This window comes from Mycteria americana, chromosome 2 (assembly GCF_035582795.1).
Source record: "Mycteria americana isolate JAX WOST 10 ecotype Jacksonville Zoo and Gardens chromosome 2, USCA_MyAme_1.0, whole genome shotgun sequence".
NCBI classification, from domain to species: domain Eukaryota; kingdom Metazoa; phylum Chordata; class Aves; order Ciconiiformes; family Ciconiidae; genus Mycteria; species Mycteria americana.
Genome location: NC_134366.1, coordinates 57,027,412 through 57,053,528, shown reverse-complemented (window position 1 = coordinate 57,053,528; position 26,117 = coordinate 57,027,412). Strand labels below are relative to the sequence as shown.

General features: G+C 39.5%; 1 protein-coding gene across 1 annotated transcript in view; it reads left to right on the top strand.

Moving 5' to 3' along the window:
* Positions 1-26,117, top strand: part of AMPH (amphiphysin) — a 125,306-nt gene that overhangs the window by 68,935 nt on the left and 30,254 nt on the right. The window contains exons 3-11 of the mRNA XM_075493556.1: positions 3,062-3,116; positions 9,839-9,933; positions 12,571-12,666; positions 14,024-14,131; positions 14,529-14,614; positions 16,616-16,691; positions 17,611-17,693; positions 20,355-20,493; positions 22,014-22,142. Of these exons, the coding sequence (XP_075349671.1) occupies positions 3,062-3,116; positions 9,839-9,933; positions 12,571-12,666; positions 14,024-14,131; positions 14,529-14,614; positions 16,616-16,691; positions 17,611-17,693; positions 20,355-20,493; positions 22,014-22,142 (867 nt within the window). The remainder of the gene's footprint in view (positions 1-3,061; positions 3,117-9,838; positions 9,934-12,570; positions 12,667-14,023; positions 14,132-14,528; positions 14,615-16,615; positions 16,692-17,610; positions 17,694-20,354; positions 20,494-22,013; positions 22,143-26,117) is intronic.

The following is a 26,117-nucleotide window of genomic DNA, read 5'->3' as shown; positions in this document are numbered from 1 at the left end:
AGTCTGTTAGGTGAAAAAAGTGTATCTACCTTCACTAATAGCGAGTTTACTGTAGCAAAATGTATAGACCAGAGGCACATTTTGCATAATTCACAGGGCTGAGGACTTCTGATGCAAATCTTTATTTCTAGTATTTTATAGAAAGGTCTAATTCTGTTGCCATTGAAACTGAGAGATTTGCTCTCAAATTCAATGGGAGGTGGCCCTTGCCCATGGGTGCTTTAATGTCACGTGTCATACAACATTTGCTAATGAGGGAAAATTCATATGGCTCTATGCTGCTTAGATATTTCAGTGGCTTGTGACCTAGACTTAATAACCTAGACGGAGGCAGAGTTGTGCTAACATTATTCTTTTGAATAAATTGTCAGAATTCATAACAGCACACATGGCAAAATATTTACATCATGCTTTATTGCTTTGACTTTTTCTTCTACGTTTTCCTGAGCAGTGGTTGCTGATGACTCACGATGCTAACCAGCCACAATAGATCTCATAGTGGTTTAGGGTACCAGTTGTAAAACTACACAGCAGTAGAGTTATAAACATGGTGTTTGAGCAATGCGTGTCCCTGACATGCCATTCATGATGTGCTAGTTAGTGACAAAATGGCATGTGTATGATTAAGTATAGGCATTTTACTGGACCTGAGGACAGCTAACAGGGTTCTGAGCCTTCCAGCTGCGGTTTGCTGCTTCTGAAACATCAGACATTCTTCAATAACTAAAAATTGTTATTGCATGGGCACCTGTTCAGCTGGACCATGATGAAGAATTGAGTCGCTGTGAGTATCTTCCCATTTTCACCACAAGCTAAGAGGCAATACTAGTGCTCAGGCCGAAGAAGATATGAATTGGAAAGATAATTTCTATACCTTCATGTGGCTCCTCAGAGTGCAAGGGATCCACCCAGAAGGAGACTAGCATGCATGAAAGTGGAACTTCGCTCCTCTTTCTGCTGCATGTTTACCCATACTCCTCTTCAGATCTTAGAGCAAGAAATTCTGCCCCCGGGTTCAATCTCCTTTCATCTGTGGTAGGGTGTTGTTCACTTAATGCCTTGCTCCGTGGAAAGCCGACAACTTCTGTCATCTCTCTACCTCCCATTCTAGCATGGAAAGAAGTAGAAAAAAGTCAGCTTCTGAAGTGTGTTAAGAGGCTACTGTGTTATATAGGACAATAAAATGTGTTGTTATGATGCGTTAGGGTGGTACTTTTTACTAAACAGTATGAAGATGTACATATATATATATATTTTCTTAAGGGACACAACATCAAGCTACCGCTACTTTCAGAACTTTCTATTGTGTTGTAAGTAATTAAGCCTGAGGTTTAATCCACTGATTACTCAACCGGTGCCTGTTTGGCTCCTGCTTTGATATGTAACTTTGATCCTGAACCAAGGGAAGGTTTTGCCTTTCCTTGGAGCATCAAATATGGTCCCAAACCAGAGACAGATTGGTGGTCTGAGTGCTGCTGTGCTCTTGCTGTTACTCAGCAGCTTCTTAGATATCACCCTGGTGGGTCTGTTCCTGTGCTCAGAATTTAGTTGATTAATGGATTTCGGTTCAAAAAGGATTTTTGCTTCAGATCAAATTAGTGCAAAAGCAACCTTCTGGCTGTTGAATCCATAAAGTGAATTCAGTCTGCCCACTCAGGCATTTTTACTTTCTAAATTCTTTAATATTTCCAGGACCTTAAAACAGTTGTTCTCTTCTTATAGTGCATTCCAATTTGGGGGCTTTTGATCCAATTCTAAAAGCCTCCAGTTCCCTGCAGGGAGCTGGGAGAGGCAAGTGAGTTTGGTGGATGTAATCTGCAAGTGTGTGTACTGGGGAGGTAAGTGAGTATTTTTTGGGAACCACCGTTTGGATTTAATGTAGGTAGATGGATTCTAAGCTCCAGATGGTCCCTTTCAACCTGAATTTCTTATGATCCTCTGTGTCTGAACGCTCTGAGCATCACTGCTGCTGATGGCAAATCCTTTACTGACATCAGAAGTCCTATGACTTAAGTGGAGTTACAACAGCTTATACCAGTTGAGACTCTGCCTCCTAAAGTATTCACACATGCAGCCTTTTGGGGTCTAACTTTCACACGAAAAATATGAGAAACTCCAAAGCAGTCAGTCATATTTTGCAGCTGATTTTTCCATATGGTGTAGCTGTATGTGAGAAAATGTGACTGCAAGCTGATATTCCTATAGTTTCCAACTGCTTAAATAAATAATTTGAAGGATATTGGGAACTGATAAATGTGGAGTGTTTCCAAAATCTTCAGGCTATTGAAGATGTCCTGGACAACAGCTTTTTAGCAATAAAGTATATGCTATAGTGTAGCACAGATTTATTGCAAATCCTAGGAGCTGTGAAGTCCAACTTGTGATACAGTCAGAGATAAAGTAAAGCAACCCATTTTGTTTTGTCTATTCTGAGTTTTTCAAGGGCTGTTAGTATAAGATAAAGAAAGATCATTTTGATGTATTTGCCAAAGAAACAGTTGAGATTTCACAACAGACTGCAAGATGCACTAGCCAACCTAAACAAAATAACTAATGCTATTGTTTTTTAGTAGTTATTTTCTTGCAAAATATGAAAATGTTAAAATACTTGGGAAAATGTTGGCAAAAGTAGTAAGCCATTTATGTAAGGGCATGGATTTTCTGCAAGTCTAGACTGGCCTCATTTGAGTGGTTTCAACTGGAGTTGATTATACTTCTTTGTGTTTCAGGTTAGGACCTTGGCTGTAAAATATACCTGTCTTTCTTTGGCTGGAATGCTTCCCTGTGCAGATGACTGATAAAATAAACCCAGAAATTTTAGCCTAGAATATACTATGTGTACCATCTTGGCCAGGCCATATTTTCTGTATGAACCTGTGCATGCTTGCAACAGGTGACACTACTCATCAGATAGCTCCTGAAATTGCTTTTTGTTGTTGTTTGACATACTGTATGCATGTTTTAAGACATAAAATATAACCAAAATGTGTTTTCAATAACATAACTGAAATGTGTTTTCACTTCCTTGCTTTTTTTTGTTGTTTTTTTTTTTCTTTTCCAGGCAGAGGGTTCCAGGCTCCAGAGAGAACTGAGAGGATATTTAGCAGCCATCAAAGGTGATTTTTAAGTTTTATGTCATGTTCTCATAAAGCAAACTTCTTTTAAAAGTTGAGACGAGTAGGCTTGTTTAAAGTATACAAAGAAAAATACAAGTAAAATTGCTTTTGTCATTAGTAGTCTGCATTTCTGCTTTGGACCTGGCATAGGCTCTTTAGCCTGTTGCTAGGGATTCTGCACCTTCGATGTCAACTCGTGTGTACAGTCCTGCATGCGCAGCTCATCCTTGGCTGTCCTTTGTGTGCAGAACTGCTGCCCAGATTCTCACATTGCATGCGTTTTGAGCACCCACAAAATCTACACATTTTGTTACTCATCTTTGCAAATGCTAAAGTACCCCATGCAAGGCAAGGGATTGCTTGACCTCCACAACTGTAACATTTGCAGGTATTACTAATTGAGTGATGATCTTCTCCCTCCAAAACCACGCTCCCTGCGATGATGTAATTTCTCATGTATTTCTGCCTGCTTAATCCATTTTTTTTAAGTTTGAAAACCAAATGTGATCTCTTTCCATTCTACATTGAAAATCCAAGTAGCAGAAGCTCACTGGTCAGTGCTTAAATATTAGAGATTAAGTAAACAGCTATTTAAATTCTACGGGACATTTGTAAATCCAGCACACTCAACTTAGCACCATACACAGAGTGTTCTCTTTCTCATGCCGCCTCTCTTTGGAGGAGTTGGAGGCCAGGTGCTAAAGGGAAGGGAATAAGAGTTGTTGACTGACAGAGAGACAGTAATGGCTTCTTGAGATAAATAAATAAATAAATATATGTGATAAATATATATATATGTGTGTACATATATGTGTGCATATATTTTTAACCTGGCTCCAGTCCAGTAGGGAAAATGTTACACACCAGTATTATCATCCCTGAAAATCACTGTGTCATAATAAAGCTTCAGCAGCTGTTGCCAGGCAGGGAAGGAACACTTTTTGATGGGAATTGTAAAATGGGGAGCAAAGCAGTACCTTAATGTCTTTGACCATCTATTATTTGCTGGATGGGCTGGGCAAGGAAAGTCCTGTACCAGACAAGAGGTGTTTTGACTTCTAGGGATTTGAACAATGTCTTTTGTTCTTAGAGGAAATTTCAGCATCTGTCATATTTTTGGGACCCGTAGGATGCTGATTTTACATTCTTATTTTTCAGTCATCCCTTCCCTACACCCATTATCAGATAGCTACTCAGAAGCAGCATGATGAGGCTGTTTGTTGGCCAGATGGCTTTTCTGTCACATAGGCTGACTGTTTACATACTGCTTTGATTTCCATGTTGGTGACAACCATCCTCCTCTCCATGTTTGATTTTCTTTCTCGGTCTTCTTTTCCTAGTACTTTGTGCATTCGTGGTCCTTTTTCCTGGTTTACTATCTAGTGGGCTACTCTTTGCACCACGTTTTGTTTTTAACTTGGTGTGAAATTTTTCATTGTGCAACTTTTGCCTTTTTAGCCATGCTTTTCTGTTCAGCATCTTTCTCTTCTTGCAGCCTGTAAGTCCATATTTGAAAATCATTTGGACTGACTTTCTTACTGAGAATGAAAAGTGTTTGCTAACATCTCAGTATCTTCATGTCTTAAAAATGACCCAATCATAAGCAGCTTGCAAAAACCTTAAAAATGTTATTCTCCAAAGCCAACAAGCCACCAGTGGGCATCCTTGGCACACGCGTTGGCACACCTTCATGCTGTGGAGTGGGAGGACAGCCCAAGACAGTAGTCCACAAACACAGCTCTGGCTGGGGCTTCCCCAAAGCTGACTAGCTCAGCAGTGGCAAAGGCCCTTCCAGATTCTGAATGGCAGAATCAAATGCAGCAACTGCTACAGCCTCTTTGTTGGTATTCTGTGAAAGAGTGCCATGGTTAAAACATTTTGGGGTGGCTATGGACAAAAGCATGGGAACCCCCGAATTTAGGCACCGGAGTGGGATTTCTGCACCTAGGACATCTGAGCCTTGGAGGCATGCTGTCATCAGGGGCTCATTTTGCTGGGAAAAAGGTCAGTCATATAATTGGAAAATAATGCACTTGACATCCTTGTACTCTTACAGGTGTGAGAAAAGCAGTTTATTTTAAAGGGTTTCAGGAATTAGCAAGACAGCTAACTTTAACTAAAAGCATTTTATGAAGCTGGTATGTTGTGAACTCTAGTAATAAGTTTCGTTTTGCTGCGTGACTTTTGAGTGACTGGATATTGGATGTTGGAAGTACGAGATCTGGGCACAATTTAAGAAAGAATGGTCAATTGAGCCTTCTTATGACCCTCTATCCCTTCATTTTAATATAGTTGACAGTTTGAGGTTTAGTATCACACATTCTTAAAAGAAAAGAATTTTTGTTGTATTCAGACTCCTTCTCTTGCTCAGAGGTGCTTCTTAGTCTTAGCTGGATCTTTACTGCTGGTTACTCAAGGACTCACAGAAACCATGTCATAAAGCTGTTGAACTTGTGAATGGCTTTTATGTGCTGTTTTATTTCACCTGCATGATAGTTTAACGTCTGCTATGTATCAGCGGTGTTTGTACTGATGAGACTGCGTACTATTCCCCATAGCTATAATTGTCTCATGCCTCAGTCTTCTGTCTCTTCCAGTCTCCTTGGCAACGTGTATCTGGGTTCTCTACTTCATGATTTATTTTCTTAAGCTTTTGAGAGCTGTAGATGGCTTGAATGGTTTTATGGGCCAATTGTTAAAGAAACCCTAAATCAGCCTTGCATTCTCTACCCTGAGCTCTTTGCAAGTAGCAGTGCAGATGGGGAGATACAGACCTGGATCTGCACGCAGGTAGCAAGGTGGCAGAGGTGAAAAGGAATCCTGCATCATGAAAAAGAAGCACCATACTTTTCAGGTGGCTTAACATAGTGAGAAATAGCAACTGGTCTACAGGAAGGGAAGGGGAGTTTTTGGAGGTCTGTAAGCAGTTTTGCTGCCTAGTTGTCAGTCTGTGACTGACAGAACTGCACATATCCTCCAGACACACAAATCTTAAAATCAATCATGTAATTTCTTAGAAGCAATAAAACTATTCATCATCTTTCTGTAAAATTTAGTAATGAATTATGAAATGATTGAATTGTTCCAGTGGAAACTCTAATGGATAACTAGCAATATCAGATACAACACTTATGGCAGGATAGATAATTTCTCTGGAGAACCTCACGTGAAGCTCTCTTCCCCACTCAAATAATTGAATATCAAGAGCCAGACCAAGGTGCCTCGCTCCATCAGGAAAATGGAATTTTCTCCATGATTCAGTCTAGATTTCCTTGCCAGTGACTGAGGAAACCCCACAGTATATGGGTCCTACAGCCGACGTGGAGTCCCAGGGCAGTCTCAGTCTCCACGGGAGCTTGAGTACATTGGAATTGCAATGGCAAAGAGTCACCTACCCTCTGCCGTCTCTATGGCACTGTAATGAGAACGTCTCTGCACCACCACCCCCAGGATCCCTACCACGTGGGGGCCTCTAGGATTCCTTTGGGGCTCCAGGGATAGGGGCTTTTCCCCATAGAAAGAGGGATGATTTCATGCAAGAGCCTCAGACTTCAGTAACTGGATTATTTAGCATAATTTTTCCTAAGCGATTCAATTATTTTGGCATTTGTAGTTATTAAATAAATGACCCAATTACCAAGAAGAAGCAGTACTAAATGAAACAATTCATATTAAATATAAATTTCTAACTGTTCATCAGCAGTAAAAATTCTTTTCACATTTCTTAGTAGTTTAATGACTTGCTTTAAACAATTCATCTTTCTCAGTGATAGCAGTTAAAAACAGCAGAGACAGCCTGCTGTCTATGGCTGACACTAATCCTCTTAACTTTAGTGCTGAATAATGCATAAAAGGTATCAGTGCATAAGAAGTAATTCTGTGTGAAAACCAGCCAAATAAAAAATCATTGGACATTATATGTTTATGCCCACAGGCATGAAAAAGAATGGGAAGCCACCAGATTGATATTTACTGATGCACTCATTTGGGGTATTGCAGTAAAGCTAGTATAGGTGTGGGATTAGGGGAGTAGGATGGATGATCTTGGTCTGTGGAAATTTCAGACTGAAAGACCCTGACAGAGAAAGCCAAGTACTGTAATGCCCACTTGCCTCACGCTGCAGCTGGGTTTGATTGATGTTTTTTACAGGAATGTGGCAGAACGAAGGATTACCAGATTCTCAGAAGTGAAACGAGTGTAAAAGTTGGTGCAACTTTGATATGACTCAAGCGTGGGATATTGTGTCTGTTACTTACTCTCTTAAGCAGAGATATGCCCGAGTCCTGTAGTATTTAAAAAAGAAAGTCTGCGTAGGAAAAGGTGCTCTACCCAAGCCTGGTCTGTGACTGAGCTGAATGCAAGCTGCAGGAGGGATTAGCGAGCAGCTGTGCTAGCATGCCTGCCACAAGAATGTACGTGAGAGGTTTAGCACGCAGCGTGCTTAAGGGCAGAAGTTCAGGTATCAGAAAGGATCAAGCATGAGCAGGGATGCGCAAACCTTCCTGGTCTGTGCATTTGCCCTGAGTGGACAGAAGCAGCCTTCTTAAGCACGGTGATACTGTGCTGGTTTTTCCTTACCTCCTGAGTTGATTAATTTGCAGTGGTATTAAACATTTTAAATGAGTCCTGCCTGGAAAAATAAGTGAAGATCATCTGTGTTTTGCTGACATCTTGCTGAAATCTGGCATATTCTAGGCAAAAAAAAGCAAGCCCCTTTATTCAGGAACCCTTTCTTAGCTGCTGATACATCATCCTAAGCATTAACCACGAAGGAGAAAAGGAAGAAATGTGTCTGAAGTTCTTGTATACCAATTCTCTGAGCTGAGCTCTATCGTTAAAAAGCACCCCCTCTGAAGAGATCAAATATTCTCTTTTGGCTCTGCACCTTTTGATTTAAGCGTGAAAGCTTGTACCCTCTGAACACCAGGGTTTCCTTTGTACTTGTTCTCCCCCTTTCCCACACCATTCTCTCCCTTGAACCCAAGGTCTGAGAACAGCCATCTACTTTCAGCTTTTTCAGTATCTTCTTTCCTGTCCTACCCATTCCATAGACCATTTTGGTATTAGGAAGCGTGCATTATTGCATTATTTTCCTGTCGTATCTCAAGTGTGTGTTTTGGAGTGCATGGTGGAATAGCTACTGATTAGGTCAGGTCTGCTCTTATAGACATTCAAATTTCAAGTGAATTCTCCTCTTCCACTCCTAAACATTTCTTTGTGCAGAAAACAGAAATATTGATGTTATTCCTAAATTCAGCTACTGAGCAGTTAAATCTGAAGATCACGCTAGAGATATTTTCAAGACAGCACAGATGTGCTGCAGCAAACAGACGTTGGCTGGAGAAAAAATTTTTTTTTTTTTTTAAAAAGTGCTAGGTAAAAAAATTAGCAGTCAGTGTTGTTCAGATTTTGCAAAGAAGTTGAAATAAAGCTGTCATTTTAAAATTACTGGTTCTGAACTGACTCTTAGCATGTTAGGCGAGATCAGGTTTTTTTCACTGGATTCAGAACCATATTCAACATCTAATGTATTTGTGCTCCATCAAAATGGAAAGGCAAACTCCAGTGCCTTCACTGAGGGCAGTAATTTATTCTCTGGGGTCAAACTGATGTCACTGAAGATAGATTTAGGCTCTTTCTTGTAATGTTATTGAAGCTAATTTAAATTTAAGCCAGTTCCTCTGTGTATTACAGAGTGGTAGCCACCAATAGTCCCTGTTCTTGTTTCACCTGTGGTAGCCAAAGCTCCAAAGGTGACTGATGCAGTTTGGCTCAGCGCACTTCTCTGTAGACACCACCCTGCTGCGAGTGTAAATAAGCGCTGGGCTCCACGTATTCTAAAGCTACTGGGTGAGCATACAAGATAATAATTCTTTATAAAACTAGGTTCTTTAGGGCACTCTCCCCAGGCTCAGGCATCTCTTTTCCCTAGACTTGTGGACACTGCCTCAGCTCTTGCCAGTCCTTTGCTTCATTATTTGCATACCTTTAGGTCACCATCATTATAGTGGGCACCAGAATAACAAGCTTCTTTTTCTTAACCACTCACTTGACTTGTGAAAGCTCCTGAGACTTAAATATCTTTGAAAACAAGGAAACAGAGAAATCCTGAGATATCTTCTGCCTGTTTGCGACCTCTCCCATTCTGGGGAGCTCATTTGGTTAGCGCAGACCCCTTCTGGCTTTTCTCCTAAGTCCATTTTTATAGCCAGCAATTCCCATAAATATCTGCCTTTTTAATGGTACCACCCTGGAGATGCCTCCTCTTCCACACAGGTAGGCATGGTACTCGTTACAGACAAGGTAGGAAACTGTTCTGTAGGGTGCAAGAGCTGAGAATAACCAAAGGCAGGTTTCTATTTGATTGCCTTCTCAGTGATAGTCTTTCAGTTAGGTATTAAATGTCTTTAGTGTGCAGGACTACCCTCCGAGTTGTTATTCATGTTCAGATATGTTTAGTTCAGAATAGAAAATGGGATCCCTAATCTGATAGAAACTTTCTTCCTGCATATAAATATGGATTAATCCTTCTGTGAGGGACATTTCTTGTTAACCTGGGAGAGCTGGGTGAAAATAAAGTTTTTGTTTCAGCTCTTGAAAACAATATTCTAAACATGCCAGAGGGAATAGTGTAGCAGGTACATGTGGGTCAAAATAAAGATATTTAGCAACTGTTTCTTGTAGTTTGCAGTTATATGTTCCTCCTTCTGTCTAATTACAGGCATGCAAGATGCCTCAAAGAAGCTTACAGAATCTCTTCATGAAGTGTACGAGCCAGATTGGTACGGACGAGAAGATGTGAAAATGATTGGAGAGGTAAGATGTGTGGAAAGAGGAAAAAAGTATTTTGGCTGCAAAGGGATTAACTTGAGCTGTTGAGGAGAAGTGTACATCCGAATTTTCCCTTAATTCTTCGTTGCATGTCAAATCCTGTTTTCTGAGCATAGAAATTATTGGTCTTGTGAAATGCACCTCCTGCTGACCAGATGCTGCATTTGCAATGTCTAGTTTATGAACTAGCTGACGTAAGCTCCCACTGAGGTCAACATCAGTGTGAGCAGAATTGTTCCTGATAGCAACTGATTGACAAGTTTGTACAAGGTATCTTACATGCAGTTATACAGTCTGGATTCTCAATTGAATTGAATGTTAAAAATTGTCAAATCTGCTTATCCTTGTGTGCTATGTAACAACTGTTGAGCCAGTGGCACTAAACAGGGTATCTGATGGGACACTCGTCTCTCTCTGACAAGAATCTGGAATTTAAGGACAAGAAAGGCTGCAGGGCACTATTCATTTTAGCCTTTTTAGCTTCCTCTAGTGATTAGAGAAGAATAGGCTTTTCTAGAGGACACTGCAGGAATGTGACTTGAGGTACTCTGAATTGCCTGCTTAAACAGTCTTAAGTCTGGGGGAAGTCTGTCAGCAAACGTGCTGTTGGTGACAAGAAAGCGCAAACTGTTATCAGTGCAGCTTTTAACTACCTGGCATTCAGTTTGCAAGGCCTCCTGGATAATATAATTAACAAGAAACTGGAAGACAGAGCAGTCTTCCCAAATCTGCGTAATGATTGCTTTTCTTCTCTATGGCTGCCTTCCTCTACCCTTCCCTGCTGCTTGAAGGCATGACGTGTTTTTCATTTTAAAAGCACCCAACTTCCAAACTGTATAAGTTAAGATACCATACCATTTATATTGTTTTAGGTTAAACAGCTGGAAGATCTCCTACTGCATCTTGCTGTAGCACCTCATCTTGTATCTGTAGACTATTAGATTTTACACTTGGAAATTTGTAATTGTGAGTGAAAGGACCAAAATTTGGCTCTTAATCTCTATTACATATAGGGATAAATGTTAGATATGTCTTCTTAATAAGAGACTCATATGGGCAATATTACAAAATCTCTGCTCCTGATTTTTTTCACAAATGTAGATTTCTGCATCCCTCAACACAGAGTAAAAAAGAATGATATATTTGTGCAGTCCAGGATATAAATCATCATTCCAAAAGGGATCCACCTAAATGACCTTATTCTGTATGGTAGGAAGGATGGTGGCTTGAAGGACTCTTCAGCAATGTTTTTTTAAGCCCATTAGCTTTCAGAAAACCTCCATGATTTTAATTTGTCCAAAATATGTATCAGCAAGATACAAAGGTGAATGCACAAGACTGGCAGTTGCTTGCTATGATCTAATGCTGTGCTACTCTGTAGACCTCTGTGATTAAATATTGTGTTAATAAATTAGGTATTTCTTTTAAGCATGATTAATAGATTGTAGTAATTCATTAGGGACTCTGTTAGGGTAGGAAATGAATGAACTGAACGCTGGCATCACACAGCATTTATAATATGCCCTATAGTAGCTCATGATAAAACAAACACTAGGGAATAGCTTTCCGGACTTGCCGGTGGGGATAACAACCCTGCGAAGCAGTGCTCGCCCCCTTTAGCCTCCCTCCCATGAGAGGAGGGAGTTCAGTGATTTTTGAAATGTGCGAAGAAAAGGAGGATCCGGATGTTTAACACGTGCTAATGACTTGTTCAGTTGAGAACCCAGAACCTTGGGCACTGTGTCTGTATATAACAGTATTTGCTTCTGGCAAGGAGTCTCACCCTGCTCCCCACGGGTTCCTTGTCACATCAGCTGCATTAACATGTTCTTAAAAGATGGAAAACTACAAAAGGTGTCTCTTGGTGACTACCCCAGAGCTGCAAAGGGGACTGGGGAAAAGCACTGTAGCTTCTGGGGAGGGGGGGGAAAGCACTGTAGCTTCATCATTTTTTTTATTTTGCCTGCTGATGTTAGCATGTTTCATATCTGACATCCTAGTTCTTTAGCAGTGTGAGGTAGAGTTCTTGTCTGTGCATTGGCCATTTCATCAAATTTACCTTAATGGCACAAAAAGTATGGGAGGAAAAGACCTTTCTTAGGGTGGGTTTCCACAGCTTTTATTTTAAAAATGACCAAGTAAAGCTAAGCTTACAAATCCTTATAATTGATGGGAAACCCACTTTATTTTTTCCTTTATTTTATTTACTCTTTTATTTCTAGTTGTAATTCTTTTCTCTGTAAGGAAGATTCATCATCAGTGAACGTACTTAGGCATAAGAACCAGGCTAGCTTCAGATTCTGCGCTGTTGACCTTCAGGGGCCTGAAACCCTGAGGAAGACCTCGAATCCGTGATATCCTTATTTTCACATAGCAGTTACTATTTGAAAGAATAAAAACACAAACTAGTTATTAAGCTAAATCTTCTTTTATTGTGAATTAAAACTTGCAATGCCAAGGTATTCCTTTCCAATTTACCTTATAAGTGCACTCTGATTTATTGCCATAAAGAACATTTTAAAACCTCAGAAAGATTAATCTTTACAGTTACATTTGTATTTCTCCTAGGTTTGGAGTGGAATTAAACTACTTAGCGCATTTTTCTCTTTTCTACCTTTACAGAAATGTGATGAACTTTGGGAAGACTTCCATCAAAAACTGGTGGATGGGTCGTTGTTGACCTTGGATACATATCTAGGACAATTTCCTGATATCAAAGTACAGTAATGATTTCCTATCAAGGACAATTTGTAAAATTACCGTTGAGTCATAAAATAAATAGAAAATGAGATTACAAGCAAAGAAAAATAAAAAAAAGGGGGGGAGGTGGAAGTCATTCTCTTCTGCAATGTAAAATATAATGTTCTGTAAGTAAATCCCTGACATTAGGCTGCGCTGATTTTCCAAGTGAACAAAAATACTTTTCATGCAGTAGTACTTGGAAGTAAATTAGCCTTTGTAGATAAAACTTTTATGCTTTTTCTTGCTCCTATTTATTTGGTATGAGATAATTCTCACCGACTTCAACAGGGACACATTAAGCTCTTCAGCTGTTAAAATGCCAGACAAATTACAACATGAAGAACAGGCCTTTTGTTATTGGCTAGATGCACCTGTGGGTATCTAAATATCTTTCTCTTAACTAAGCCATGGTTCCTGTCTTTTAATTAGTTATAAAAAGATTTTGTAATACACATCAGGAGAGACTGTTATGCAGATTCTAGCCTCTCCCAGGTGCCTGTCTGGTGTACAGTCCAGGGACAGGGTTGCTAAATGAAATGTGTAGGGATAAAGAATCATTACAGGTAAGAGGTAGATACTTTTATATTGGAATGTGACTGTATGGACATAAGCTGGAAATTCTTTGTGATGGTTTATAATTGAGTAGGTATCACGCAGTTATCCCCTTTGTCATTTACATCAGGGACTAAAGAAAAAATAACAAAAAATCCCAACATTACTGACGTTCAGTCTCAAACTTGCTTGTAAATCAAACTGTGCTTATACCCTCTCAGCATGTGGAATTTACATATAATATATAGCTTTGTAAAGTCAGTGTATATCAAAAGACTTTAGTTTTAAAAGAATTATAGCAGGTAAATTAGAATTTCTACTGAATGTTGAACTCCAGTTATCTTAGTTATGTGTCAGAGCAACTATACTGAGAAGTATATTTTAAGCATTTTCCAAATCTAGAAAAAAATTACATTAATTATTTATTAAATTTGCACATTATATATAAGGGGAAAAGATGGTGTTACCATGAGTTTAACGGGTCCACTTATTCTGGAGAATGAGACAAGTCTTGCATAACATTGATATCTCACTTCTAAGGCCTGTAAGCCCTACACCCACAAAAACCCTTCCAAACCATCTGCAAATGGATTCCTTATTTAAAATAAGGTGATTAGTTTGTCTCTTTTACCATGTCCATGTTCCTGCCTGATATAGTAATTCAGATATGAAGAGCAGATAAGGGAGAATAAAAATATGTCAAAAACTTAAATGAAAACATGGTAAAATAGCTTTTAAAAAAGTGCTATTTGTGCTGACTTTCATTTCTACCCCTGTACAGACTCGCATTGCAAAACGAAGCAGAAAGCTAGTGGACTACGACAGTGCAAGGCATCATCTAGAAGCCCTGCAGAGCTCAAAAAGAAAAGATGAAGGCAGAATTACCAAGGTAGCACAATTGGAAGGATGCTGGCAGAAGACTTAGGGAGCTCGAGCGGCATTTGTTTCTATGCGGAGACAGAGCACAAAGTTTCTCTTCTTTTTCTTCTCTCAGAAATTGAAATAATGATATCCTTAAGAATAAATGTGTATTGGTTATTTTGGTGCATGTGGAGGGCACACCTAACCTCTTTCAGGAATGAGTCCCCTTTGAGCCCTAACTTTCTCTCTTGATGAGACTGAGGGGACAGCAAGTCCTGTATTGGCCTGCATGGTGTGGGACTGAGTCACATCCTTTGGTAATAAAAATTGTAAAAGACCCACAAAAAAAATGCACAAAAACAATTTTGGCAGGTTTTAGTATGTCGTAGTGATTGAAGAAGTCACCCTGTTTCATTTTGTTTTAGGCAGAAGAAGAATTTCAAAAAGCACAGAAAGTGTTTGAAGAGTTTAACACTGATTTACAAGAAGAGTTGCCATCTCTGTGGTCACGGTAAGCCCAGGCAGATATTGTCTGGAAGGCCTAAAGGGAGAGTAAGGAAAGGGAACCAGGGGATTTTAATGAGCTGATAGAAAATGGTTTGATGGCTCCTTGAAGATCCCATCCACTATCTTTTTGAAATAATAAAAGGGAAAATGCCTGCAAATGATCCAAAATTATACTTACTATAAGTGTATTTATGCTTGTTTCTTTCAGTGTATCTTGGCACTTAAGATTCGTTATCATATCTTCATTCTGAGGTGCAAAAAGGTCTCAATTTTATGGGTAAAGAACTGTGTCAGAGCACAGAACGGCAGATCATGACTATGACCCACTGCTTCCATAACCTTTCTCAGACACCTTGGTGGTGGATGCCTGATCATTTCAAGAAAAAAAGTGCCACTTGTTAATAAAAAGGATCAAATGTTTCCACTGTCAAAAGTAACTGTACAGAGCAGCCACATGCTTTTCTAGATTTGCAGTGGGTCTACTTATATAGGTCATTTTTCTGTAAAAGGTATCAAAACAAAGAACCTTACAAATGCATAAAGAACCTTACAAATGTATGGGAATTGTACAAAGAACCTTACAAATGTATGGCAATTGTTGTTTCCAAGTTCCTATAAGATACTACTGAAGCAGTAGAAGAAGGGAAAAACAATGTTATAAGTACATCAGCGTACACATTTCATAGTTTTGCACTGACTATGTCTGCGATGTAAAAGCATTTGATGGCATAGATCATTCATTCGAGATGTTTAATCATAAATTGTGTTTATACGGAAAATGCAGACAAAATGAACAGGAGAACACAAGCAGTAGAAAAATAAGCATCTTATTAGTGTGCTATGTTCTTTAACAAATGAGAGTCTGGAGTGGAAATGTGTTGTGAGTCACTGAAGTATCCTTGTCTTCTCTGCCTTCTAAATTAGTTCCTGTTAAATTTCAGATCAATAGAGGGTTTTCCTGCTGTGTTTCTGCCTATTTCAGTTGAAAAGCTTCTTAGCACTTCAAGATAGTTATTTTATGGGCTTACTAAAAGTAAAACTGCATATGAATGATTTAGAGTAAGGGCCCTTTTATTTCAATCTGTGTGTTGCCCACTAACTAGTCTCAGGGAAAGGTAGAATTTAATTTGAGCAATAGACATAATTCAGAAAACAATTGCTTTCAGAGTCCTTTTTTTCTAGTTATTACAATTCTTCAGGAAGAAATGATCCATTGACTTGACATTTTGCAGGCTTATTCTTATGCCAAAGATTATTTTTGTTAATAAAACTTTGGAGAAATTACATGTGAAAGTTTTAAATAGGAAAAAGAATAATTCAAAACCTAATAAAACACTTTCTACTTTCAAAGCGTACAAGAGGTATGTAATCACTCACTCTAAGCAAGCAGATTTTTGACTGCATGTGCAAAAATGTCTAGTCTGTATTAGAAAGTATTTTCTCTTACATACATATGCATGTATTTCAGGGCCGATTTCTTTAAGAAGGGCTGAGCATGGGACACCCACCCCCAGGCTGTACTGAGCTGTATACCTTAAAGCTGCCTCCAGACGCACCTGTATCACCTAGGTGCTGCGATAGCATCTAGGGTGCAGGCGCTCACAGTGCCGGAGTGGTGCCTCTCTCCTTTAAGTCAATGGTTGTCTGCTGTCCGGTGGGAGACGGGGTGCCCAGAGGACCTTGCCTTCCGTGTGCTTGTGCTGCACTCATGCCAATCCTTTTCCAGTCTTCCCCTTCTCTAAAACAAGCTGAAGTGCCCCACTGTGTAGTAGTCTCAACTTGGTTCACTCTGTGTGGTGTAAAATATGATGGTTCTTAACACAAACAGAAATAATAATGAACGAACTAGTCTGAAATTTTGACATTGATCCAGTTATTTGCTTTGCTGGGAGTAATAGTCAAGAATGTTGCTTGTAGTCAGGAAAAAAATTAATTCATTTCCTTTCTGGCCCTCCCACCCCTATCTTTTATTCTCTTTTTCCTTTCTTTGTGCCATCCTCTGTAGACGAGTTGGCTTCTATGTGAACACCTTCAAAAATGTATCCAGCCTCGAAGCCAAGTTTCACAAGGAAATAGCTTTAGTGAGTAAAAATTAGTATCTCATGCATAATGGATTGTGTGATATGCGTAACAGCAAGTAAATGTCTTATAATGCAGCAGTAAAAATCTAGCAGAGGCACGCAGGAGCATTTGCCCTAGATCCAGATTTGTAGTATAACCTTTGTATTGGTTTCTACTTGCCATATTTGTACTCTCTTTAAGGAAAGGGCAGCCCATACAATTTTGGGTTACAGTGCATTATCAGTTGTAGCACTAAATTCATTTTCTATCTTGATAACTTCTCCGTTCGTTTTAGCAGTGTTGCCTTCAGTATTTTTTTCTGTGTCCAGTTGCTAAGCATCTCATTGCTTTAGTCAGTACAAGAAAAACATGTCAACCTTCCCTTCAAGACTGCTATATACATTGTCAGCAGTGCAACGTTATGGGGGGGACTGTTAGGCAAATTGAGCAGTTCCAGTGAGGATCTTTTGAATGTACCTTGCTAAGTGGTAGTGTATTACCTGTAGTAACCTACTAACAGGAACAAAAGTGGTATGGAAAACTCACTTGACTGAAGTCCCACATAAATTGGGGCTAGGTTTTTGAGGGGAAAACATGAATCTTCTCGGCTACCCATGTTCCTTTAAACTTTAGGCCACCTCCTTCATCAGAGATCATGTGGCAGTCAGTCAGTCACACGTATAAACTTGTTGTCTGAAAACCAGCTTATGTTTTTGAAGAACTGGTGTTGTTATCTTTGTTTCTATGGATTTTGATAGGTTTCCACTTAGGCTTTTGATACATGGCACTGAGTATTTTTTGAAAGATCTACATGCCATTTTAAAGTTATCAGATTATGTATTATCAGATTATCAGTTATCAGACCAGATTTATCACCTGTGTTTTTAATCATTACTATAGTGCTTTGTATAAACTCAGGCAAGTATTTTGTTTTCTCAGCTATGTCACAAACTATATGAAGTGATGACGAAGCTGGGAGATCAGCACGCAGACAAGGCCTTCACCATTCAAGGGGCACCAAGGTGAATTTACTGCTTTTTTTTAAATGAATTGCATTGCAATAGGCTTTGTGGGTTTCAGCATATGTAGTAATCACCTGCACCATGCGTAGCGGTTGCTGCACAACACGGTCACTGGGTCTGTTCGTTCAGGATGGTAGATGAAGGTACCTTGGATGAAGTTCTTCTCAACATGAGTAAAGGTGCAAAACTTCTTTAATCACCCACTTATTTTTGCTTTCAAAAAAAGAATGAAGGCCAGATTCTCAGCTGTTGCAATTTAGCCTAGTTCATTGTAGACTTTTACACCAATTTGCACCAGCTAAGTATATAGCTTATTTATTCTTAGATGCTTAGTTTACAGCAATGTTGCTAACTCTCATAGGTTTTTTTAAAGCCTTGGAATATTTAGATGTGATTTTAGCTCCTAAAGGCATATGATAAGGTGGGAATACCAATCTTTGTAATTCAGCTTTTAGCTCGTGTGCTCTTGGGGAACAGTCAAGAAATGCGATGTGAGGGTACATCATAAAAGCTGAAAAGCTGAAGTAAAAAGAATGTTGCAAAATACCATATTTTTAATTACTTTCAAGAGAAATCTTGTATTAAATAAAAACAAAAGCAAAAAAAGTTTAAAATCAGATGGTACTTTCTTAAGGTCAGTGGATGCCAGTGCAGTATTTCTGATTTTTTGCTTGCAACAAACATAGCCTTTCTGCCATAATTTGATCTCTCAGTACTGTAATAGTGATAGGCAGAAGAGGCTGAAATTATAAAACAGTGAGACTTATCAAAACACAATGATATTTAGAGTGAATACATAAATCCTGAATTTCCAGCCAATCCCAGCTCACTGGAAGCAAGCAGAACAATGTTGCAGTTACTGCTAATTTGCCCTCAAACTGGACTCAGATTAGCAACAATTAAGACTGACCAAGCAATGTAACATCTGCCTCAAACGTATGGCTGATATTTCTACATTTGTTTTGATCTCACTTTGGAAGAACAAAGAATAAAATATTGAACCTTCTGACCTAATGCAAAATTCAGAACTACTTTATTAAGAATGTGTCCAAAATTTTTGTTTTGGATTAGTTCAGTGTTAATCCGTGCTCATATATACTTATGCACTGCCTCCAAGGAGTTGTTAGCTCATGCATCCCTTAGGATGGACTCACAAGCTGCACTATATTTCCATAAAGCATTTGTAAAATGCTTTTATGGGATGAAAAATAATGTAGTGTTGGAAAACCTCAAGCAGTTTTTGTCATAAACAGGTATTTTGGCCACTTGTGTCTCCTAGACCATGTCCAGCATGCATATACTCATTCCCACTGAATTACTCTTTCCATCAATAAGAGAAAAAAATAATTCTTGCTGCAAATGAGTAGACATAGGTTAATGCAGTGTGATCTTCTTAACTTATTTTAAAAATGCTTTTTAAAAATACATTTTTTTTTTAGTTACCATGTTACTCTCTTTTGCTGTATTGTTCACAGAGCATTGTGTGAAAATCTGGATAGATTTTGACTTCCATTATTAGTTACGATGCTCTGAAAGACTACTCAGGAGTGGGTATTTGTAAGATAAAACAGCTTTCCTTTTTAGATGCATAAGAAGTAGATACTAGACAAGTACAGTATCTAATCTTTCCTTTAAAGAACTGTGTAAAAAGAAACAAAAACTTGTATGCTACTGAATACTCTATCCTGAAGGCAAATATTGAATCTGGGAAAGAAATTTCTTAATAACGGCTTATTTTTTCTTTTTTAATATTTCCACAGAAAGAGGTGGTGAGTGTGAGCTAAGTCCTTTCCAAAGAACGAATTTTTCTTGTGTTAGCATTAGGAACATGTTTATGGTGTGGTCTCCTCAATCAGGTAGTGCTTCTGTTCTCCCTGAAGATGTGTAGGAGTTGCTCTTCTCTTACCGAGTACTGTGGTCGTTGAGTGCTGTAGTTTATAGCCTTCCCAAATTGTAAGCTTTCAGCATTTCTAGGTAGCTGAATATGTCTTAGTGTTTGCATTAGGTCCTTTCATGGGAAGGGCAGATCCTTTCTCAGGACTTCATCAGATCTTTTCTTAGTATCAGCAGAGCTCTGTTGAAGTCACTTGACTACTGCTTGTTTATAGTTGTGGTGAGTCGTCCCTCTAAATAGTGATATCCTTATAATAATCTTGGTTGTGTTTTGTTTTCTTGGAACCTTTCTGAAGTTGCTGAGCTTTTAAAATTGTTTGCATTACTCATTCTTATGCCTTCCTCTGGGATTTTTATCTTTAGAGCCTTTTATTCTGAGAACTGTGTGAAATGAAGACAATAATTCCATCTCACATTTTATGATAGTTACAAACTTATACATGAAACATTATTTAAATACAGAATCTGAAAACATGCAGGTACTCTGTTTCTCTCAAGTTATAAAGATCAGGTAGACAGATGTTCCAAAAATCAAGATCACTCAAAATTAAAACTTCCTTTGACACTGTAGATCACTGAATTTTAATTGAATTTAATTGCAGTTTTAGTTTTTGTCATTCTATAATAGCTCAGTTCGTCTCCAGTGGGCACTGCATTTTGTGGTCACTGGCATTACATCAGGGATGCAGTTCAACTATTGCATCAAACTGTCAAGGTAATAAATCAGCATGATATGTATGTCCTCGCCATTGCTTTGTTTCTGTCTAGTGATTCAGGTCCACTCCGCATTGCAAAAACACCATCACCGCCAGAGGAGGTCTCTCCCCTGCCTAGCCCTACTGCTAGTCCCAACCATATGCTGGCACCAGCATCTCCGGCACCAGCCCGGCCTAAGTCACCCACACAGGTAAGTGGAAACCTAACAGGAGAAACTGGCCTGTTGTGCAGTAAAAGATAGCTGAGGTGACGTATATGGTGGATTTTTCATCTAGGCTGTGACTGAGAAATGACAGAGAGGCCACTGGCTCTGTTGCACTGTGTTCCGTTCATTGGTCACCCTGTGTCACGAGCATGGGTGGAAAGTGGTTTTTAATATAAGGGGGAATGAAGAAAATTTAAGGTGCCCAGTGAACTGGGGGGACTTGTGGTGACAAAGCAAAACACTTCTTAAAAAGTTGCATAGTCTCTAAGGACCTGAATCCTAGCAGTGATAGTTTTTAAAACCTATTTCTAAAACCTCCTCGTGAATTTCAGTACATTATATATTTCTGCTCTTCATTCATCTTCAAATTTATGCTTACCCTGGAAAAAAATTAGCCAATGAGTATCACTGGTCTGGCCAACCTCTAAAACAGTAAATAATAGAGCTAGTTTAAATACTGCTGTGATAATTACTGATAATTAAAGGCTTATTGGTTGTTATTAACACTGGCTTGAGAAGTTTGACACTGTTGGAGTCACTGGAGTCATTTCTGTTCTCACCAGTATTAGTGAAACAAGAATCAGTTTCATGCATCAGTTTCATCTGTAGCATAAGAGTTGTATGCGATGCTTCGTGAACATATGAAAGACTTGCGTTGATGTTACTGATGTTTTCAGAATTGAGATAGCTTCTGTGCTGATTGCTATTTCTATGGTGGGATAATATCAGAAGAAATTTAATTTTGCATTTAGTTACATGTGAGTACACTTGTTTTCTCTGGTCTCCCAAAATGTGACACCTCACCGCCTGAATATTCATCTGGTAGGACTCAGTTTAAGTCTTACTGGTGCCAATGGTGTTATGTCACTATACCACCTGAGGATATTTTGTGAAATTTTTTTCTTGGTATTTTGACAGATTTTAAAATTATCCAATAGTATTTGGTATTATTCCAAGGAATTAGTTTGTCATAGTTATGTGAATCTCTGGAGAGCAGGGGGAATTAGTGACTTAAGCACCTTTGAGGTGCTGTGGTTCTCAGAGATGATATGGACTTAGCATTAAGTAGTCTTTAAAGGTAGCAATAGGTGGGCAGGGACAAAATCCCAAAGCTAAATGGAAATGAACTTAAGAAGCCAAAAAGCAGCAGAGGCCTGGTTCTGTTCAGCATCGCCCTTCCAACTATGGGCTGCATAGGAGAGGAAGTGTCTTGCACTGTGTGCCTGTCACAGCAGAAAAATATCAGCCAAGAAATGCTTTTGTATAAATTCTTAAACCTTGAGTTGGAATGAGTTTGAAAGATAGAGTTGTTTTGCTTTTCCCACACTGTTTATCTCAAGGCATTTGGTGGTGAACAACCAAAAAGTTTCTTTCAACCTGTGGCTTATTCCCACATTCAAGGTGAAGCAGCAGAGATAAAAACCTAACACAAATTGTTTAGGCCTAGCTTAAAGCTCTTTCTTTTATTCCTGAACTAGTCTGTGACATTTTTGCTGTCTGCCTAGCTGAGGAAAGGTCCACCAGTCCCACCATTGCCTAAGCTCACACCCACGAAGGAGTTGCAACAGGAGAACATCATTAACTTCTTTGACGACAACTTTGTCCCAGAAATCAATGTGACGACTCCATCACAGGTAAGCTTCAGAGGATGGTGCACAGGTCCAACCTTGCAATCACCCTAAGTTCTCCAAGACAGTGGCCTTATGGCTGATCTCTGTGGGGAGGGAGGAGGAGAGTGCAGGTAGAAGGCAGAGGCACAATTACCATTTTATGTTATCTTGAAAGGGTCACACATACGGTGTTTTATCTTTGAATAGGCCACAATAATTGCTCAAAAGGGCTAACGATGCTAACATATTGAAAAAACGAGAGATTTCCTGAGAGGCTTGACTAAAAATACTGTGAAGCAGCCATGTTTGAGATTTAACTGCATCCAGGTTGCATTACAAGCTGAGAGTTCATCTAAGATGCTTTTTGTCTAATCCTAAGCATCTCAAGTGGCACATTACAGTGACCCTTCATTATTTCTGTTTCTTCCATCAAAGTCATAAGAAGTATTCCTTTTTTCTTTTGAGTGATTTTAAAAAAATGGAACTTGGCTGTTTTAATCAACTTTTTGCAGGTATAAAAGGCTACTCCAGCTAGATTATTCATTCACTTGGTTTTTACTCATAGAAACATTAGTTACACAGCAGCGAAGTGATCAAAATTACTTTTATCTCATTATTATGAAATGATGAGATTTTTAAAAATTGCATATAACAAACAGAAAAGCCAGAGTTGTGTAAAACAAGTCTGTATAATTTGTATTCAGTTATTCAGCTTTCATGCAGTTATGGTAACTGGTGGTTGTTCAATAATGGACCCTTTCTATTATGGTAATTACAACTCTGATATCTGGCCCTGTGTCTGATAGACTGGGGAGAAATATGCAGATCTGAAGCTTATGCGGAATGTTTATGATTTTTTGTTTTCATGTGAATTATTGTTTTTGTACTAATTCATTTGACAACACAGGAGAATGTAGGCACAGCAATGAAAAACAAATTATTTTAGAGAATGTGAATGCATGATATTTTGTTTTCTTGTGGAGGGGAGAAAAAGGCATTGCCGTCCATAGGGATCTATTTGGAAGAGAAAAGAGTTATTTATAGTTAAGTCCCCATGCAATTAAAGAATTAATGGCAGCTCCCAGTATGCAGCCGCTGCTGGGCCCTCCTGCTGCAGGGAGATTGCAGGTCTGTTGCATCATTGTACCCTGACTTCATGGGAGTTATCACTCTGGCAGCGTGAGCCTTGACATCAGTGGTAAGAGCCAGAGTAACCTGTGCTAGATGTGGCCCCCTGCATTAAATGCTGTATCCACCCAACCTTCACCTGTCAGGCCAGTCAGGGCAGCAGAAATGGAACTGGTTTGCTTTTCCATTAAGAGCTGACACTAGAATGGGGCTTTAAATGAGTGTAAGTCACATTTCCAGAATTTTTACATCCTTTCTATGAGAGATTGGTATAAAAATGGAATGGCATAATAAAGGTGGGGCATGATCCTGAGAACTGAAACCTTTCCCTTGTCTCGCAAGGAAAAATTGATCTCCCTTCAGTGAGTTATGTCCCTTCCTCCTCCACAGCCAATGACCTGGGAATGACCTAAACTATTTCCTAGCCACCTTCTCATGAATCATCTGCACTTCTCCCTCCACAAAACTCACCCCCATCACTAAAGCATCCCTACTGTATCTAAGATCTCTGAGTATGTACAGGCATACCCAAATAGTGTGATGTATAGGTTTTATATCCTTCTGTAAGAGAACCAGCTATTGAAAATATATTGCATGAAATCCACAGGAAACATGGACTTATTCCTTTTGGTGCTTATGGCATCTCCTGTACTCCCAGAGGCCTTGTTGGGCAGTATGGAGGAAGCTATCGAGCCTGCAGAGCCCTCTAATGGTGCAGGACTTCCCAAAGGACCACCACTGGTGTCCCTGGCACTGTGCTCACGCAGAGGCACAAAACCAACAGGCTGATGAATAGACCTCTGCTGCTTTAATCCCATGTTTCAGAGAGGATTACGAAGAGGCCAAACACTTTTCTCCTCTGGAACACAAATAGCCTGTAATTGTTATTCATCTTTCTTTACCAAGCAGTACTAATGCATTTGGTGTTGTGTAAGATGCTGAAAAACAGTTCTGCTTGATGCTGTTGAATATTTTGGCCCTGATTCAACAAAGCAGCTCATACTTCCAGTTTATTCATTGTCAAGAATGGTTTTAATTACTGCTAAGTAAAGGAAAGAGGTGAGAAGATGTGATATTTGGGTGACTAGATGAAAGGATCATTTAGAAATGAGTGTTCCTTGCTTTATTTCTTGTTTTCTTCACATCACATTGCTCCCTAGTGTCCAGTTACTAGCTTGGACATTGTAGGCCTTTATAATATGCCCCCTCCAGGTACTTAATGTGTCTGAGTATGTCTGACAGCTCTGAAGTGAACAACCCATATCTGCTAGGGCTATTTTAAGGTGTGTACAGACTGTGTGCAGAGGGGGTGGCAGTTCCGGTGGTCCTTGCAGGTTTCTTGTGCCTTCTCCATCCCTTGTGCATACATGTTCTCTGAGAGGTACAGCCTTGTTTCTGCCACAGCCACCTCTTTCAAATGTGGCATTTGTTCATGCTTCATCATGCTATGGTGGAATTAACACAGGATGATTGGCAGGCCTTCCTGTCACAGCTTTGTCCCTTATCGAGGGATTTCCTGAGGTTCTTGTTCCTCCTAAATCTCCATCTAACAGGATATCTCAGTTACTCTATATGTTTACTTGGACCTTTGTTCCTAAAGTTATGACGTGTTCTCTTCATTTTGGTCTGAGGGTAACAGGTAATTGTAATTTTTGCAGTCAGTGATCAGTACCCTGTCACTACAGATACTTTAGCTGTTGTCACGCGTGGCCTAAGTGAGACTCCTATTCATTTTATTCAGTCCTCACAAATAACAACTTCATTCTCGAATGTCACTGAAAGATAATTAACTTTTCGGTCTCCATCCATTTTGGATTATATGCTAGCTAAAGCTGTATGACCATATGAGTACTAGTGCCTCAAGGGCATATGTGATGAAATCTAAATACATCAGATGAAAGGCATGACAGAATGAATGTAATGCCTGGTTACTGGTGGGGAGGGCTGTTTTGCTTTTGACTTCTTGAAGTGTGAGACTGTAACACTGGCTTCAGTGTGTGAGACCAGTTGTCCAGTTATCTGTCATCACCAGTGGCCAAAAGCAGAGGCCAAGGGAAGAATATAAAACAAGGCAAACAAAGTTGGTACTTCTTACACCTCCTTCTCCTATAGTCTCCCAGCCTCCAGCCATTTGCAGCTCAGGGACTTCGTCAACATAATTTATACGTATTTAGTAATCCTCAACAGACTACTTTGCCACAAGTTTGCTCAGTCTTTCAGCACGTGTAAATTTTTCACATTCACACTACCCGATGGCAAGAAGGTCTCTAGCTGAACTCTGTGCCACATGGAGTACCACCATCTTTTCTTTATTCTACATCTGCCCCCATCAACCTCACTGCCACCTGCCGTCCACCACCTTTTCTTTATTCTACATCTGCCCCCATCAACCTCACTGCCACCTGCCGTCCTGCTTTGGAGGAGTCATGGAGCAGCCAAACCCCTGTGCCTCTCACGCTGGTGTAGACCCCGCTCACATCACCCCTAGCACTCCTCTTCCAGACCGAAGAGTTCCTAGTGTGGGAGCCGAGGAGCTATTTTGATCACGTTTTCAGGTGACACAGAGCGCTCAGATGTCTTGTGCCATATGGAAGCCATTAATTACCTGTATTTGAACATCTGTTTACCAACAGTAACACTAATTTGGAAAGTTTATGCTCTTAGATGTTTTAATAATAGGAAGGCTTTGTTTCTTTTATTATCATCATCATCATTTTTATTATTATTTTCTCCTAGTTTTGCTGTTCTTATGGCTGCCTGGTTGTAGTAAGACTTCCCCTGGTGTACTCTTTGGTTACAATAAGGAACAGGACATTGGGCTATGTGGTCTGACCCTGTGTTACCATTCTTACATAAGATTATATGTGAATG